The sequence below is a fragment of the Phalaenopsis equestris genome, unplaced genomic scaffold (assembly GCF_001263595.1).
Source record: "Phalaenopsis equestris unplaced genomic scaffold, ASM126359v1 Scaffold000349, whole genome shotgun sequence".
NCBI classification, from domain to species: domain Eukaryota; kingdom Viridiplantae; phylum Streptophyta; class Magnoliopsida; order Asparagales; family Orchidaceae; genus Phalaenopsis; species Phalaenopsis equestris.
The window spans coordinates 146,974-164,123 of record NW_018164791.1 but is presented as its reverse complement, the minus strand read 5'-3'; the positions used below and the strand labels follow the sequence as shown (position 1 = coordinate 164,123).

At 34.2% G+C, this 17,150-nt stretch overlaps 1 protein-coding gene across 1 annotated transcript in view; it reads right to left on the bottom strand.

Annotated features, from left to right (window-relative positions):
- The window catches only part of LOC110026083 (glutamate--cysteine ligase A, chloroplastic), a 37,095-nt gene extending 22,182 nt beyond the window's left edge, over window positions 1-14,913 (bottom strand). Inside the window, exons 1-12 of the mRNA XM_020726871.1 lie at window positions 14,727-14,913; window positions 14,271-14,588; window positions 11,143-11,293; window positions 9,823-9,930; window positions 7,752-7,844; window positions 6,894-6,977; window positions 6,691-6,759; window positions 6,543-6,613; window positions 6,141-6,209; window positions 2,547-2,640; window positions 2,318-2,407; window positions 2,152-2,232 (exon numbers count right to left, since the gene is read on the bottom strand). Of these exons, the coding sequence (XP_020582530.1) occupies window positions 2,152-2,232; window positions 2,318-2,407; window positions 2,547-2,640; window positions 6,141-6,209; window positions 6,543-6,613; window positions 6,691-6,759; window positions 6,894-6,977; window positions 7,752-7,844; window positions 9,823-9,930; window positions 11,143-11,293; window positions 14,271-14,575 (1,215 nt within the window). The 5' untranslated portion in view covers window positions 14,576-14,588; window positions 14,727-14,913. The remainder of the gene's footprint in view (window positions 1-2,151; window positions 2,233-2,317; window positions 2,408-2,546; window positions 2,641-6,140; window positions 6,210-6,542; window positions 6,614-6,690; window positions 6,760-6,893; window positions 6,978-7,751; window positions 7,845-9,822; window positions 9,931-11,142; window positions 11,294-14,270; window positions 14,589-14,726) is intronic.
- Window positions 14,914-17,150: the final 2,237 nt, after the last annotated feature.

Genomic DNA, 17,150 nt, shown 5'->3' with positions numbered 1-17,150 from the left:
GCTTCCAATTGAGAACTCCACTAGGCACCTCCGTTCAACTCTAAACCAGTTCTCCTTCTTCAGCAACGTCAAATAGCACGATTGGGAATACCTCTGAGTCATGAGATCCAATTTCTTTGTCATCTGTGTAGATCACATTCTTACTGCTTCATATTGATTTGTAGTCTCTATGTCCTCCAAATGATGTCTCATCTCCAGGCCTCCTGTGATACTGAATTTTGGAACGTTGTGGTCTTTCTTCTTCATCAATGAAATCCTCCATATTGAAGAGGTTGAAATTCTCGTATATTTTGCCTCTTCGACTTTTCCTGTCACCATAGAGAGTAAGGCTTGGTTTGACATGGCATCAGCGTTCAGAAAAATTCTTTTAAACAGAGTGTTAACATAAGCAGCATTATAAAGTTGAACTTTTTAAAATTAATAAATCGTTTGATTAATACTAACTTCTCAAACTTAAAAAAGTAAAAAAAAAACCTCATAAATGGTGTTAGAAACTCTATTTTTCCCCCACTCTCATAAATGATATCAGGAAGCTTCCTCCATGGCATCATGCTTTTGTCGTCCTTCTACGGAGCCGGAGAAGAGTTGGAGAAGTAGAGCCGACGGAGAGGAAATGTATTGAGTATAAAAATGTTGGGGATTTAAAAAAAAGGATAGAGAAATATTGAAACAATGGAATGGAGTGAAACACCAGACCAATCTCGTGATCTGAAATGGAGAAAAAATAGCGTTCCGTTCAACGGACTTCCTGACGACAATAAATTTTGGTTGGTGTTCTCCGAACCACAATGGAACTTCACTACATCGCAAAACTAGGCTTAAGTCCCCCCTGGGTTTCATCCTCAATGTCCGCAAGCTGTCGTTGAAGTCAGCGAACCTCTCGTTGTATCTCTTCCCAGGTATGCTTAGTCATATATCTCCTTTGTGGCAATGCTGGAATTTAGAGTGGAGAGTGAAAGAGACTGTAAAAATTGATTTAGTGTTGCTGATTTTGAAAATCAGCAAGAAAAAATTAGGCTTGGGTTACAGTTTGGCTATGGTTTGGAAATAGAAAAGAAAATTTTTGATGGAGGGGAAAGACGGATACTAGGAAACCCTATGATAAGACAAAAGTTAGGCTAGTTCTGATACCAATTAAAACCGGAGTTAACCCAAAAACCGATATGAAAGAAAATTTTATTACTCAAAACAACGGATTACAAGCAAGACTCAAAGCAAGAACAACAAACAGAAACAACAAGCATACCCCATTAGGGCCGAAGAGTCTGGCCCTTCGACAAGGGTGAGAGAGGCTCGGCTCGGGTGAGGTAAGGGATGGTGGAGACAGTAGGTGAAGAGAGCAGAGTTGAGGGTATAGAAGCACACATAGATGATGGGGGTGAAGGTCTGTGGCCGAAAAGAGGGGCGTCAGAGTAATTGCGGCTCGATACTGAAGTGAGGAGAGGGCGCTAGCAAGTAAGAAGGGAGCGGGTGGGGTTTGCGGTGGTGCAGTTGACAGAGAATAAGGAGAGGGACGGGATGATCGATGGCTAGAAGTAGGAAGAGCCAACGATGAACAGCGGCTAGGAGAATGATTGCTTGGGGGAAATAGGTAAAGGTCGTCACCACCTTAGAGCGGGATACAACTGGATCACCACTTATCCTCGGATATAGCCCTGACAAGGGAAATCGTTTACTGTAGGAATCTAAAATCAGAAATAATCTAAAAATAGCCCTCAACAAGCAAGCAAGCAAACAACAAATATATAATAGATGATAGAATAGGAATGGGAGGTCCCTCCCCTTTGGGCGTGAAAGAAGGTTCCTTTGAGTGGCAAGCAAAAAAGGAAAGGGAGGAGGGAGGAGAGAGGAGGGAGCGATAACTCCCGCTCACAGGCTGGCTGGCCGGTCCAACCTCCCTGTTGGACTGGCTTCCTCTAGAACCAGTCGGTTCAAGCATCAAGCCTTGCATTAGCCAATTGTAGCAATTTTAGTTTTTCCTGAGCGGTTATAATTTTCTATTTAAATTCAACAATAATATTGAGTTTCTTGTTGCAGTTTGGGTTAATTCTGATATCAATGATAAATATTTTTAAATATTTATCGACTAACCAATTTCAATGGGAATAATGGTCATAACAAGAATGACAATGTATAGAAAATTGGAAATACCCAAAATGCTGGCAGAGCACACAATCTCCGCCAAGGCCCTCCATCTGCACCTCTCATTTCCAAGTATCTTTTCAGTCTCACCTGTAAATTAAGCAGAAAGAAATTTGCAATATTCCGTAATACTAACTTAAAAATATTTTGCATCATGATATCCAAATAAGAAAACCTCAGGAAAAATTGTTGTTAGATGATTCTCCCAATCAACAAGAGTTGGTAGTTCCCCGGGCATTGCGGGAAGCTTGCCATACAAGAAGTCCTGTAGATGCAACCTTTACATATTAGGTTTCAAGTAAGTATATCAAATAATACCTTAGAAGGCTTCTACAAATCCGGTTAAAAACACGAAATATATTTAAAAAAATAAATGGTTGAAATAAGTTAGGTTAGAAGAAAACCCGAAAGGACATTCCGGAACAATCTATATACTTCTTTTTGCGGTAAACAAAATACATAGGAACATCTAAGGCATAATCCACATATGCCTCGAACCTGGAATGAAAAAGTTTCATTTTAGAGTTCACGGTAAAAAGAGAGAAAAGTAGCAAGAAAGTTGGAGCAAAATAATTCCTATCACCCACAATTTAATTACAGATTAAATGAATGGAACGATATCACTTTTGTAAAGTTAATAAATTTTCACAACAATAGCAGCGTTTCAAGAGAGCCCCGCAATTTGTGAGCTCAGCATTGTTGACAGAGACAAAAATAAAATTTTACATTTTTCTATTGGTCAAAGCAATTATTGCCATGGTAATCCCTGCACAAATGCTGTATTGGAATTCTCCTGATCTTATAAGGAATAAGTAAAGGTGCACATAGCTCAATAATGTTTCTTTTGTCTTATAGCCATTTGACAAGTCTTATAGAGTGAAACAATTTGTCTATTTCTAGACTTGGTCACTAAAATGTATCCCTAATCATAACTATAATTTGATTTAGACTAAAATATCTCGTTGCACCACCAACATGTAATTTTAAAACAAGAAAGATAAACCAAGAATGCGAAGGAGAAATACAATTTTAACCATTAAATCCTTTGTTAGGCTCAGACTATTCATTATTTAAGCCATATTATATTTAATTAAAATCCTTGCAAAAGGCATATTCTTGTTTAATGGGATCAAAATCAATCACTTATAGTAGGTTTATTCTTAACTCCAACATAATGTTTCAGTGTAAATGTATGTTCCTGCAACAATTCAACTCATTTAGTATGCTCGTGTCCTAATATCTTTAAGAATTAAACTATTTCAAGGCCCAATAACTAGAATATTGGGCAAATTTCTTGGGAAGCAAATAATAAATCAGTACCCAAGTGATTGCACAACAGCATGATACTCGTGTAATTTGAATATTTTATTTAGCCTTATCCAATTTCTCACCAAAAAAAGTAACCAAATGTCCCTCCCAAATCAAATAATTAAAATCTAATATAAAGATCATAAGGCCTATTATTCCAGTAAGTTCAGAATGAAATGCACAAAAATAATGCACATGACATTACTATTCCAATTCCCAAACCATCTAGTTAAGTATTTATTAGGCCCTTTTGATGAAAACCAAGGATGAGAAATCCACGCCAAACCAAATAGAAATTTTTACAAAAAATTTAAAATCATAAAAAACATGCTTTGATAAAAATGTACACCAAATTAAATGAGGCAAGACCAAATCCAGCGATGAATGCAAACCAAATTAGACATAAGAGACAAACTCACAAATATATTAATTCAGTCCGTACACCAATATAAGAGAAAGACATCCCGAATAATTTGATAATCATTGTTTGCACTGCACTCAAAATCTAACCAGAGTCTATGTCTGACTGAAAAGGATAACTTCACTAAGCAATTGATTGAATGTTTAAATTTATAAATAACCCATTTATAATCATAAAAAATTTCAAAAGTAACAGCTTCTCATCTCAAAACATTCAAAAATTGAAAACAATTCCATAAATTGGAACCCACTCACCAAATCCCGCAAGTCAGCAAAATCCTAAAAATTGATACAATGAAAGTGCCACAAATCACCAAAAAATCACACATAGAAGGAAATCAAAAGCTAACGCCAACGATTATCGCAACAGTACAGCAGCCACAAATTCTCAACCCTCAGAAAGAAATGAAGGAAGAGTGTGCTCCAGCGCTGAAAATAGTAAAATAGCAAGCAACAACCACCACATCAGTAACCTTTATCAACAATATCCAGTTGCAGGTATCCAGCAATCAAAAAAAGGAATAGTGAAATGGTAATTAAAATAAAGCGGAAAACAACAAAGAATCTAACTCATTAGTCATTAGAGGCATGGTTGTAACAAAATAACAAATAAATAAAAATAAATAAAGTTATGAAATAGAGATAACCAAAATAACATCAAAACTCAAAAATTAAGTGTGCACATTTAAAACTGGCATCCTGCCTTTCTAAAAAATATAAAATTTTATGTTTGTATCACCTTGGTGTCTTCTAGAGGTAGATGTAACTTTGCATCATGTGTATTTTGTTTTTTTTTTTTTTAAATGATAGAAGCACTCTTTATAAGGTTAAGGGTAAGTCAAGTAGGGTTGCAAGCCGAATCAAGCTTTACTTGCTAACGAACACACAAGTCAAGCTTTGTTTGTGTTCAAGCTAAGAGTTGAGCTCTGATTTTATAAGAGTTTAAATTTGAGTTTACTAAAGCATGACTTGAAAGCTCATCTAGCTAATCAATTAATTTGAAACAGTTATAATCAACTTAAGATGGTTCACTGACACCCTTAAATTATTTGTAAGCTAGTTTAAGAAAGAAAATTAACTTCATATGCCTCCTAGAACAAATAATTGGAGAAATATATACTGTTTAATTTTATTTCAGAGAAATATGCAATAAAATTCATGGACAAACTTATCCAAATTTTATTTATGGATTGCATTTTGAAAGACGTAAAAAAAGAAATTAGCTCATACAAAGGTTTAAGAAATATTTGAGCGCGATTCATGTAGAGTTTGGTCAAGGTTCGAGCAATATTTGAGAAATATTTGAGTAAGGTCCGAGCAAAATTTAAGCATCATTCAAGCAAACTTTGGCCAACAATCGAGCAAATTTCAAGCGAGATTCAATTAAGGTTCGAGCAAAGTTTGAACAAGGTTCGAGTGTGGTTAGAATATGATCCAAACATGACTGGAACAAGTGATATACTAGCAGAGTTGAACATTTAATATTTGTTTGTTTACTTACCCGTTGAGCTCGAGCCTCGCATTCATTGATTGAGGCGAGTTCAAACTTAGCATGTGCGCCTGAGTAGAGCACGTGCTTGGGTTCAAGCTACAAACTAATCGAGCTTGAGCTCAATTGGCACAGTGGCTCGAGCTGAAGCCAAGCATTCATTGATCCAAGCCGAGTTCGAGCACAGCATGTGAGCTTGAGTTTAAGCTACAAACAAATTAATCAATCCGGCTTTGATTTACCTCTAACTTCACTCATTTACACCCCTAATCATTTCCTTTCATTTGTATAAGCAAGGATATCAATAGTCCCCAAAATGTCATGTGACGAATAATCTGGACATGAAATTTATATTACTAAAAGTTTTTAGTGGAATTAGTGTCCAACCTTGGCATTGGATGGGTTTAAGATACATTAATCAGCAAAACTAATTAGTCAGAAGCCATTAATCATCAGTGACCCAGTCTATTCCATCAGGAAAAGCAGCAGCAGTATTATCCCAGATACCACAACTTCTCGTATAAGAAAAACAAGAGGGATTTCAAAAAGAATCAGGTCCTTATACTGCAAATTTATGGGTTGGGCGTCTTATATGAATTTAAGAAAATAAATGAGAACTAACAATTAAAAGCCAGAAAACCATCAAATTAAACAGTGGGGTTTCACAAGTGTTATGTGTAAAATCGCATGGAAGATTTTAAAGCTGATCTTTAGCCCAAATACTTTCCTTCTTAAGATAACAGTAAGGTCAACAAAAATGTAATTAAAAACATTACGTTACCCAAAAGAATCGTCAAAAACAAAAGGAAGCATTCCGGCCCTGTCGTTATCAGTATCCGTCCAAATATGGCTGAAAGAGCAAACAGCTAAATAATAAAAATAAGCTCCTCAAACAAGTGAGAACTAAGCAAACATAAATTAGGTATAGAGGGAAGTGCCAAAATAATCCCTTGACTATTTAGATGGGGTTGTTTTAGTCCTAGAGTTTACACAAGTGCTAAATTACTCTCCAGACTGTTTTAATGATGGCTAAAATAGTCCTCATTATGCCCTATTTCAACCATAATAGAAGAGTCGGAGACTAAATTGACTCTTTTATAAATTACAGGACTAAAATGGCCCTCGCAAAGAATTAGGGGACCATTTTGACACTTTTTCTCAATAGGTATATATGTAGGCATACCTTCTCATGCTAAGAAAACCATTTGGTTTTCCTTCAGTAAATGGTGAATTTGCAAATATTGCAGTTGCGATCTGGTACAAATATAGAATAAAAAAAAAACAGAAGAAACAGAGGTGTTAAAGCAAACAAATAAGTGAAAAGCACGCACAGGCTGCAAAGCAAGACCGGCGCGGAACTTCCTGATCATATCTGATTCAGAACTGAAGTCAAGATTAACCTATGAACACAAACGAAATGTCAAGTCATCAATCCTTCTCCACTTACCCCGATACATAGTTATATTACAACAAATCCAATTAGGATTTGATAAAGATCCCATGAGGCAACATTTCTAAGCAGAAAAATACTTACTTGAACGGTACAGGTGCGGAACATCATATCAAGTCCCAAAGACCCAACTTTTGGCATGTAGTTTCTCATAATCTCGTACCTTCCCTGTAGAAAAACTTCTCATGTGCTCGTTCATTAAAGTAAATTCTATGTATTTAAAATATAACATATACAATTTGCCTTTTACATTTATATCCCCCAAATCTTTCATATAGCATAAAAAATAGCACTTTTTTACTTTTAAAAGGTGAAATATGTGTTTCAGGGATATGTAACTATGTAAGGTGGCATATATTAAAAAATTGAAGTTTAGGTGTTTGGTATGTAAATACATAGGAATTAAGTGATATGCATGTAAATCTTCAGAAATGCCAACCCCAAGTAGTGGGATTAAGGCTTTGGAGTTGTTGTTGTTGTTGTTGTATGTAAATCTTCAGAAATAAACAATTCTTCCCATTTAAAATAGGCACAAGGCATTCCAACCAAAGGAAATAGGAAACAATGATACTAGAAACAGAAAATAGCCGAGCATTCAAATATATATTTGGGCATAGTGTAGATGGAAAGTGTTTCGCATAAGATAAAGAAAAGGGGACATTTACATACATACCACACAATTCTTATGTATTTATATTTCTAACATCCAAACTTTGATATTTACACTTGTTAGACTTTGGTGTCATAAACCTATGCATGCAAAGGTGTATTATGTGATGTTAAAGATTTAGGTGGAATGCATGCTAATATGAATACTTAAGCGTTAGATATGTAAATACATAAGAATTTTGTGGTATGTATGCAAATTCCTCGAAGAAAAAACAACAATCTAAATGAGAAGTAAAGATCATTAAATAAAAATGAATAATAAAAGGAAGATACCTTTGGCATAATAGGAATATCCTTCAAAGGCCATTTTGGCTGAAAACCAATTCCTAAGAAACCAATGCCCATTTCCTCAGCCACAGCTTTTACCTGTTTAAACAATATGCCATAGTCGATTAAAAAAGAAGCCCATTGAACTTCTACTTATTACTCATTAATAAATATACATTTATGTACTTCCAGATATATATCTGCACAATGCAAAATTAAAAATGATGAACTGACTGGTTAAAGCAAAATTTAAAGATGAATTGGATATTAATTGAAACAGAATCAGACTTTAATGTGGTGTAACGCTGTCCAAAACAGCGATTAGCCCCAAAAAGAGCAAATAGCCCAGAAATATCAACTCATACAGTCATAAGGATGCCCAGCCTTCAGACATTAAACCAACACAGCAATTTCTTAAATAACATTTACCATTTATTCAGTGCTTAATAAACGTTTCAGAATTCTGACAAAACTCTGAAAACTGCATGCCCACAGTATTCTCAAACGTGGTTCCATTATTCTTTTATTTGTTGATATGAAAATACCATTACCATCGATGGAATGAGGTCTGAAGTAAAGAAAGATGAGAAGGTGCTGCTAATTAACAAATGGAAAAATTGGGCATAGAGGAAAGTTCACGAAACTTTCATCCATACACAGTATTGATATAATCAAAATTGCCAGGATGTTGCATGCACAGCTGTGTACAAAACTAAAAACTTTAAAGCCTCGTAGAGCAGAAATGCCTACAGAATATATCTAGCTGGGTATTGATTAAAGTAGAATTCTCGTATTAAAAAATGATTTACAGTATAACTGGATACTTTTGGCATGTCATCAAATGTTCCTGAGAAATTAGTAACCTTCGAAGACAGAGAAAGTTGTTCCTAGACAAAGAACATCCAGTCAAATAAAAGCAATATTTGATAAGGGTGTCGAATAATCAATAATCAGAAAAGTGTCAAAATAGTCCTCTGATTATTTGCAGAGAGTCATTTTAGCCCGAAGTCTATAAAAATATTAATTTAATTCTCATAATCTTTTAATATGGGCTGAAATAGTCCCACAAAAGACTAGTTCAGCCCAAATTTAAGAAGTTGGGGACTAGTTTTGCACTTAAATATATGTTGAGACTAAAATGACCATGTAAACAGTCATGGGACTATTTTGACACTTTACTCGATCAATAATTCACTTAGCACATTAAATAATGAGTGTTTACTTCAAATAGCACGGAACTGAGGATTGCATGGTTATAATCAAGCCGCATAATCTGGTAGAATTCCTGAGATGATGCATCCTATTTAATGTTGTTCATTCCAGTTGAAGTGGACAACAAGTTTTAAACTCTATGTATGTGTCAGCAGGTCAGGCCTTCACAGATGCAACATGAAATATCCATCCACTTAAAGGCAATCAAAAACATCTATAAACCACAGATTTCTGTGGTAGACTAGAACTAGATTGTTAATACAAATCCAATTAAACAAACATACATGAAAAAAATGGAGTCTGCAGTCCGATCATGACCATGAAACATAAAATATACTCCAAAGGCATAGAAAATCAGTAAAATCAACGAACATGATCAAAATAACCCAGAAATATTGAAAGGTCAATATACAATCTCTTCTCTAAATTTATACGTAGCCTCTCACTTAACATTTAACTAAGAAGCCACCTTCCCAAAGAAAACAACAATTTACAGTGCTATGAAGTTTCAGTAATCTGTGTCATACTGGTCAATATTTGATTTTGTCATACTGGTCAATATTTGATTTTGCATTTAATATTTGTAGTTCCAAAAGAGCTATGCGAACAAACAAAAAACTGGCTGTATAGAAACAAGGGCATGTGAAGAAGAAAATTTTGATAAAAATCTTACTCATTTCATTAGCACTTTAGCTTATATAGGCCTTACAACATTTACAAATAAACCCCTAGACTTCTTCTATTTACAAAAAGAACCCTACATTACATACAAATCTCAATAGCATGTTCTTGGTGAAAAAATAAATAATTGCAAAATAGCCATGCAAACAAAGAAAATGCATGCCAAAAAGTAATTTTTACTGACCTGATAAAGATGCGAGTTGACCTCAGCACAGGTTTGATGCAAAGTTTCAAGGGGTGCACCACTAAGCTCAAACTGGCCACCTGGTTCAAGTGAGATGCTTTGCTTTCCCTGTTCAAGGGCATAAATAAAAAAAGTTTGTACGTTTATTACTAGAATGGAGCAACAAGAATAAAAATAGTTCCGTCCAATGGATCAGAAAGAAGTGTTCAAACAAAATGCTATGCTAGGCATTTATTTAGCAGTAAATTTTGTCTTGGGTAGGAATTCAAACAACCATAACATACTCGGGCAACGAATCTTTAAAATTCTGAAAAGGGATAATTACATACATAGCAGTTGAAACATTGCTATTTATAAAACTAGCATTCAAGTGATTTTTTCAAACTACCGAAAAGATGTATTTATGCAAGCCAAGATCAAACCAGTGAGAATTTAATAAAAAATGAAAAATATGGTTGGGGTTTTGTCATGAATTTTGATAATTGGGTGAGAATTTGAAAATAGATGAAAGAAGGTGCTAGATTTGTAAATAACAATGTTTTGAGTGCTCTTTATGTGATTGCCCCTTCTATAAAATGGAAAGCATTAACAAGCCATCTCTATTACTTTCTAACCAGGAAAGATGAAACACCGATTAGTAGCGCATAAAAAAGAGCAAACTGATTAAGATGATCACCAATGAAGATGCTCATAAGACATATGGGAAGCATTAACAAGCCCTCTCTATGACATTCTGACCAGGAAAAATGAAACACCACTTAGTAGCTTGATGAAGTCGTAAAAAAAAAAGAAATTTTCATACCTAACACACAATTTTCGTCAATTTATTTGACACTTAAACTTTCATATTTACATACACGACACTTTGGTGCTTTAAACCTATGTATGAAAAGGAAATAAAATAAAATAAAATAAAATAAATAAATAAACCTAGGTATCAAGAGCTGTATTTCACTTTTAAAAAGTGATAGTACTGTTATTTCTGAAGTGATATAATAGATCTGAGCACTATGTGTGTAAATATGACAATTTAGTTGTGAGATATGTAAATAAATTAGAATTGTGTGCTACATATATAAATGCCCCTAAAAAACAGTCTGATTGAAATGATAATCACCGAATATGCTCATAATATAACGACAAAGCACACATGCAATCAACTTGAGATTGGTGGCAAATAAACCTACCATAAGTGAGGAAATGGACTTATCAGCTGTAAAAAATTATCCCATGCTATCACTTAAGAAGAGCTTTTCAGAGCAATCAGCATTCAACTGTGAATTGCGAAGCTATTCATTTTAAAGAGAATATACTTCATACCTGTTTAAGTCCAATTACATGATTCTCCTCCATTATTTTGTCCCATTCAAATCTCTCAGCAATTCCATTTAGCAAGGCAGCGATTTGTTCATAGCTTATAGGGCGAAGTGTTTCAACTTCAAAGCCAAACTTCTCATGTTCTGTGCCTATCCTGCAATTAATAAGTCACCCAAGAGATAAACCAACTGAAACAAATATAACATATAAAGCTTAACGGACTAAATTCACAAAATGATAGAAATACCAATAAAAAAAAATAATGGTGTATTATTCTAAATGAATAAGTTTATTAATACACTACCATAACAAATGATATTACTAATATATACCTGTTTATGAGTATAACATTTATTTTGTAGCATATCCCAACTATTTTATTGACTGAAATAAAGGCACAAAGCCAGGTATAAATCAAATTTTGTAAGAACTATCAAACATTGCATTAAAGAAAATCACGGCTTAGACTTGAATATATGAACTGTACCCTCATAATGGAGTAATCACTTAAGCTACAGCTCCATGATTTATTAGTACGGCGCTTGCTCTGCTCTCATTAACATATTTTTAAATTAGATCCCCCGCCCATTATTGGATGGCACCCAAGCTTGTTGTACGAAGGCTGCTAAAGATGAATAACGCACTTGCTCAAGAAAAAAAACATAACCTTACAAATATTTTGTGACCATTCCCAATTAAGACCAAATTTTCTTGTTTCGCGGCTTTTCATCATTGCCACTAATTATAATTTTGCACGAATGCAAGAACCAAGGTGGCCATCCAATTAGAACATATGTGAGACAACAATAATGAGTTTAATTACAATGTTTTCTCTATCTAAGTTTGAGGTAGTAGAAGAAAAAAAATAATTATTTGCCTGTTTGCATTTTCACAGGATATCATTGTCTCGGCTCTTCAAAATTTATACGGATGACAAAACCAAGGTGACTAATCAAACAGGACAAACATCAATGATGAGATTGATTGCCACTCTTTTCTCCTTAATTAGTTGATGTGTTAGGAAAAATAAATAAATTATGCACTTTAAATGTGTTCTTTTACTGATTTGTTTGAATTATTTTATCTATTTAAGGAACTTTATGTAAATATTCATACAAAACTTTTTCTATAGAAAGGACCCTAGAGCCTGATCATTTATTGGATAATTTTCCCACATAATTCTCATACAGTACCTAAAATATTCCCCCCGTCAAAATCCTCCATGCCTTCCACTCACTATTAAAAATTTCTCCTCAATCAGGATCTGTACCCATCTCCTTCACCTTCAATTTTTCTCTCAGAATTCCTCTTGCTCAGTTTCAACTTTGTTTAATTCCTTGTCTCTCTTCATATCCTTTCACATCTCCTTCTGACTTTCTTCCGCCAACTCTCTTTCATATTTCTTTCCTAGGAACAACTATGCCAACCCCTTCTTCCACACTTAATTACAATTATACTTTAAATCAAAATCTTTTGATTCTTAACCACCAGTTTTTTTATTATTATTCTTAACCACTTGTTGTATCAATTTGTTGCATGCATCAAGGCATACGTTCAAAACTCATGACTAAGGGTTGTTTTTCCTACAACAACTCTCCACAATTTTGGTAATCATGCCCCTAAAGATATTGCACCTAATACTCATCACTCTCCTTGCAAATAAACATCTCCCACCATAACTACTACTTCAAATTTCATATAATCACCACCACCACCACTATCACAACCACCAAAATTAATATCAATACAAACCTCTCCCCCACATCTACCTAAACATAATAATCATTAGAACAAAATAACTTTCGTTATAGCTCAAAGCATAATGAGATGCATGGCGTGAACAATTACTATTGCAAGGTGTATATGATCAAATAGCGTGTGATATTTGCACTTTAATTATACTATAATGCATAGTGCATGAAGTGAAGAATGTGTGCTATATTGTTGTTCAAAAGATGGAGAAATTATGGTTGTATTTTTGTTGAAGAGGTATGATCAGGATGAGGCTATGTTTGATCAAGAAAAAGAAGGTGGTTATGCTGATTATGACTTCGAGATAATGAAGAAGAAGATTGGGATATTTTGATTCATTACGATGATAAATAAGTTAGTTTTGTAATTGAATATGAGATTTTTTTTGCATATAACACTCTTAAAAGAGTTGCTTCTAAGAAAAAAATTTAGACAGTATAAAGAAAGATTTTAGTATGGAATAAAAACTAAGCCTAACATTAAAGAAACTAAAATGAAAAGGACCCCTTTCAGGTAACAATTTCCTGAATTGCCTTTTTCTACAAAGCTTAGATGTAGGTTCCATAAATCAAATACCCTTGCAAAGTTTAAGCACTGATTTTCTCAAGTGCCATTCCTACAAAGTGGACAAAAGGTTCTGAGGCCATAATTTCCCCAAAATTTGAGAATAGGCATCTTCAATTTTCCTCCTTTAGAGGTTGTTGAGGGTTTCAATAGTTGCACAGTTCTATAGACAATAGTTACGACGTTGTAAAAAGCAAACTCATAATATGCTTTAAATCATAGGAAGGAGCTGACATCATACATTTTCGTGATGGTAAATGGATCATGACTCGACCAAAAAGAAGTTAGAGAAATGCCTCTATGACTCATTGAAGAAGGGCAAAAGGAGGAGCAGTGCTATCCCTGATTTTTTTAAAACTTGATGACAATTCTCTAATATTGCCCTCTCCAACAAGTACCTAAATCCTTCTCCCCCAGTGATAGGGCAACACAAAAGATTACCCTTTTATGGAAGCATGGTCGAACCTGTCTAAAAGAGAAGACACTCCCAACATGTCCTCGAGAAGAATATTATGAGGGATAAGGCTATCTTATATTTGAAATCAGACGCATGCCTTTTATAGCACGATAGTTTGAAGTCTCTGACTTCAGTAATTACAGAACACCACTACTAAAAACAAAACTCAAATGAAAAGCTAAAAAAACAATGTTCGAAACAGAATCAACCATCTTGTCATGCTACCCAAGCAATTCCATTAACTGTTATCAACCAGTGATAATAAGTCTGGGCAGATGAAGCACTCAAGGAACTTTCAACCTGATTAAAAATGGCATGGTGAAAAAAAATAACTAACTTTCATAATAAGAAGGTAAACCTCCATTGCTCCTTTTGCTTGCAACCAGATGCCAGATAATTAACAAGATCCTTTTTCGTCAAAGGTTCAGTCAACACGGTGGTATCCTCCGCTGGTGGACTCGCTGCCACAGTAACTTGACGCCCTCGCTTTAATCCAGGAAAGTCCCATCGCAGGCCCTGCTGCCTCCTCACGAAAGACCAGCAGCCCGCAACTTCAACCTTCGGTCTAAGACTAATCATCATCGAATTACCATTGCACTGTACACCATTCGTCATCTCGGATTGATGGATTCGGCAGGCATGAAAGCGCGGTACAAGCGCCATCCTCTAATCTCCACTGCAGCAACCCCCAAACGAAAAATGAAAGCGAATGAGCGATTCATAGCGCGCAAACGGGGAGATAATATAGCAAGTAACGAATCGATTTGTTCATGAAGAAGGAATGGATGTACGGATTGGCGGGGAGTGGATGTACCTGGAGGAGGGTTGGAGCTAGGGTTTCCGTTTCAGAATCCGATGGAGTATCCCGATGCTGGCGGCGAGCTTCGAGAGTTCCCAAAGGTTTGAGGGGATGGGTTATGGAAATAACGGCGGGAGCCAGTGCTGGATTCCGTGGCGCGCACAGCTGACGTCGCAGTGGGGTGGAATGGTTAAAATCGGGAACGGATACGTTACAACATAGTCATGTCACTACTTTTAAAAGTTTCATAAATTATTGCTACTTCATTTACTTCAATCAGATTACAAATATTTATTCAATCAAAATCTATCATATATATATATTATATATATACAAATATTTACCTGTACACGTGACATATTCTGATTGATGTTTTGCAAATATTTAATATATAGGTGAGTACCTGTACACGTGACATATTCTGATTGATGTTTTGATACAAAATTACATAATGGCTCTTGATGTAATAATTTTTTCAAAAGTTTATTTTGAAAAATTATTAGTTGTGGTTGATAATACTTCTGAATGATGATTTTAATATTATCCCATCATCTTGAATCACACGATATTAGGGCCGCATTAAAACTGTCATTCAGAAATACGATTAATCACATGACTGTACATTCGGACAGTTGCTTGTGAAAGATATGTATTTTGCAGTAATATAAAATTAAAAGTGCAAAATACAGCTATAAAAGCTATAGAAAAGAAATAATGTGATCGGCATCTGTCCTGGCCATATTAATAAAAAAACTTGTTCACAATTGTGAGCATCCGAAGCAAAAGACCTATGCAAAGCAAACCGAGCACAAAAGATTGTCATCCGAACATAAAGTTGTCGCATGTAATAATTTATCATTTTCTATTGAGTTTTTAGACTCATTTCATTATTTGAATATAAATTATATTTTAAAATAATTAAATTTCTTAAAATATTTTAATTTCATATATATTCAAAAACTAGTAGTAGATTGTAAATAAAATTCAAAGTATGATTATAGAATTTGTATTTTAATAATTTTTAATATGGTTATTTTTTTCTATGATCATATTTTAAGATGAGCATTCTAAAAATCAAAATGTTCCATCAATCAAAGTTTAATTTTACTTTTGTTCGACAAAATTATTAATTTAAGAAAAAATAAATTCTATAGATAATTTTTTTTTTTACATTGTCAACAACTTTTGCTAACCGTAGTTAATTCTTCTTTTCCAAATATAAATACTCATAAATGTGAGGGAAAAATTCACACCTCCCCAATTAAAAAAAAACTATTGCATAGAGACACTGCATTCCGATTTATAACATAGATCACGGTGATCTACGGTGATTATGCAATCAAAATTTTTTAAAAAAATAAAAAAAGTAAAATGGGGCCCACCAAAATACATCATCACCTAAATCACCGTGATCTACAGTATAGATCAGACACCGCATGCATCTCTGTCCATATGCAATAATGTTTCCCCCAATTTAAAAAGTTTGCAATTAAGTTATGACATAGGTGATATGGTAAATATGTAAAAAAAATAAAACTAGGTGTTAGTTGTATGAATACATAGAAATTGAGTGGTGCATACGTAAATCTTTTTATATTCCAATGAATCATTATAATAATCAATAAACAAATGGCAAAGAAAGCTAAAGTGCTATTTGCAATTCCAAATGGGCACGTCACCGGTTCCATCATATGACTTTATGAATATTACAAATATAACCCCAAAACAAAAGCACTAGTATGGTGGTGGTGACAGAACAAAGGTATAATCATTCGAACCTTTGTCATTTGGTCATAATAGACATATTTATTCATAATAAGAATTTGTGTTGTGATTAATTTAAGGCTTATTATTGATGCACGTAAATTTTTTAATTATTTATCTGCAAAGTTTGTGGGTAACTGCAAAAAAAAAGAAAAAGTTAGGATTATAAGTATCTTCTCACAAATAATGGAGTGTTTCGCTAGGAAGCATTATAAGAATCATCCAACGAACATAGCTGCGCATCATAGTTACTTTTGTAATGCTGATGCTAGGGGTGTAAACGAGCCGAACACGAACGAGTCATGCTCAGCTCGTGTTCGGCTCCTTTATATTTCAAGCTCAAAAATTGTGTTCGTGTTCGGCTCGCTTTTTTTAATTGCCCCACACCAGGCCTTTTCCAAAAAAATTCACGAACAAATATCATTTTAACAACTCTAATCATATTGTCATAAGACATAAGACAGTAAGGGTTTGAGCAAGATTTAAAAATTATTATTTATATTAAAACATCATTTGAATCTAATTTAATATTTTTTATTCTATTTTATTAATCAATATTTTAATTGATTATAAATCTTTGTAGTCTTGTAGTCAATTAGATTTTTTTAAAATACTACTTTATATTATATATATATATATATATATAAACTTGTTGAGTAGTATTTGGAGCCAAGC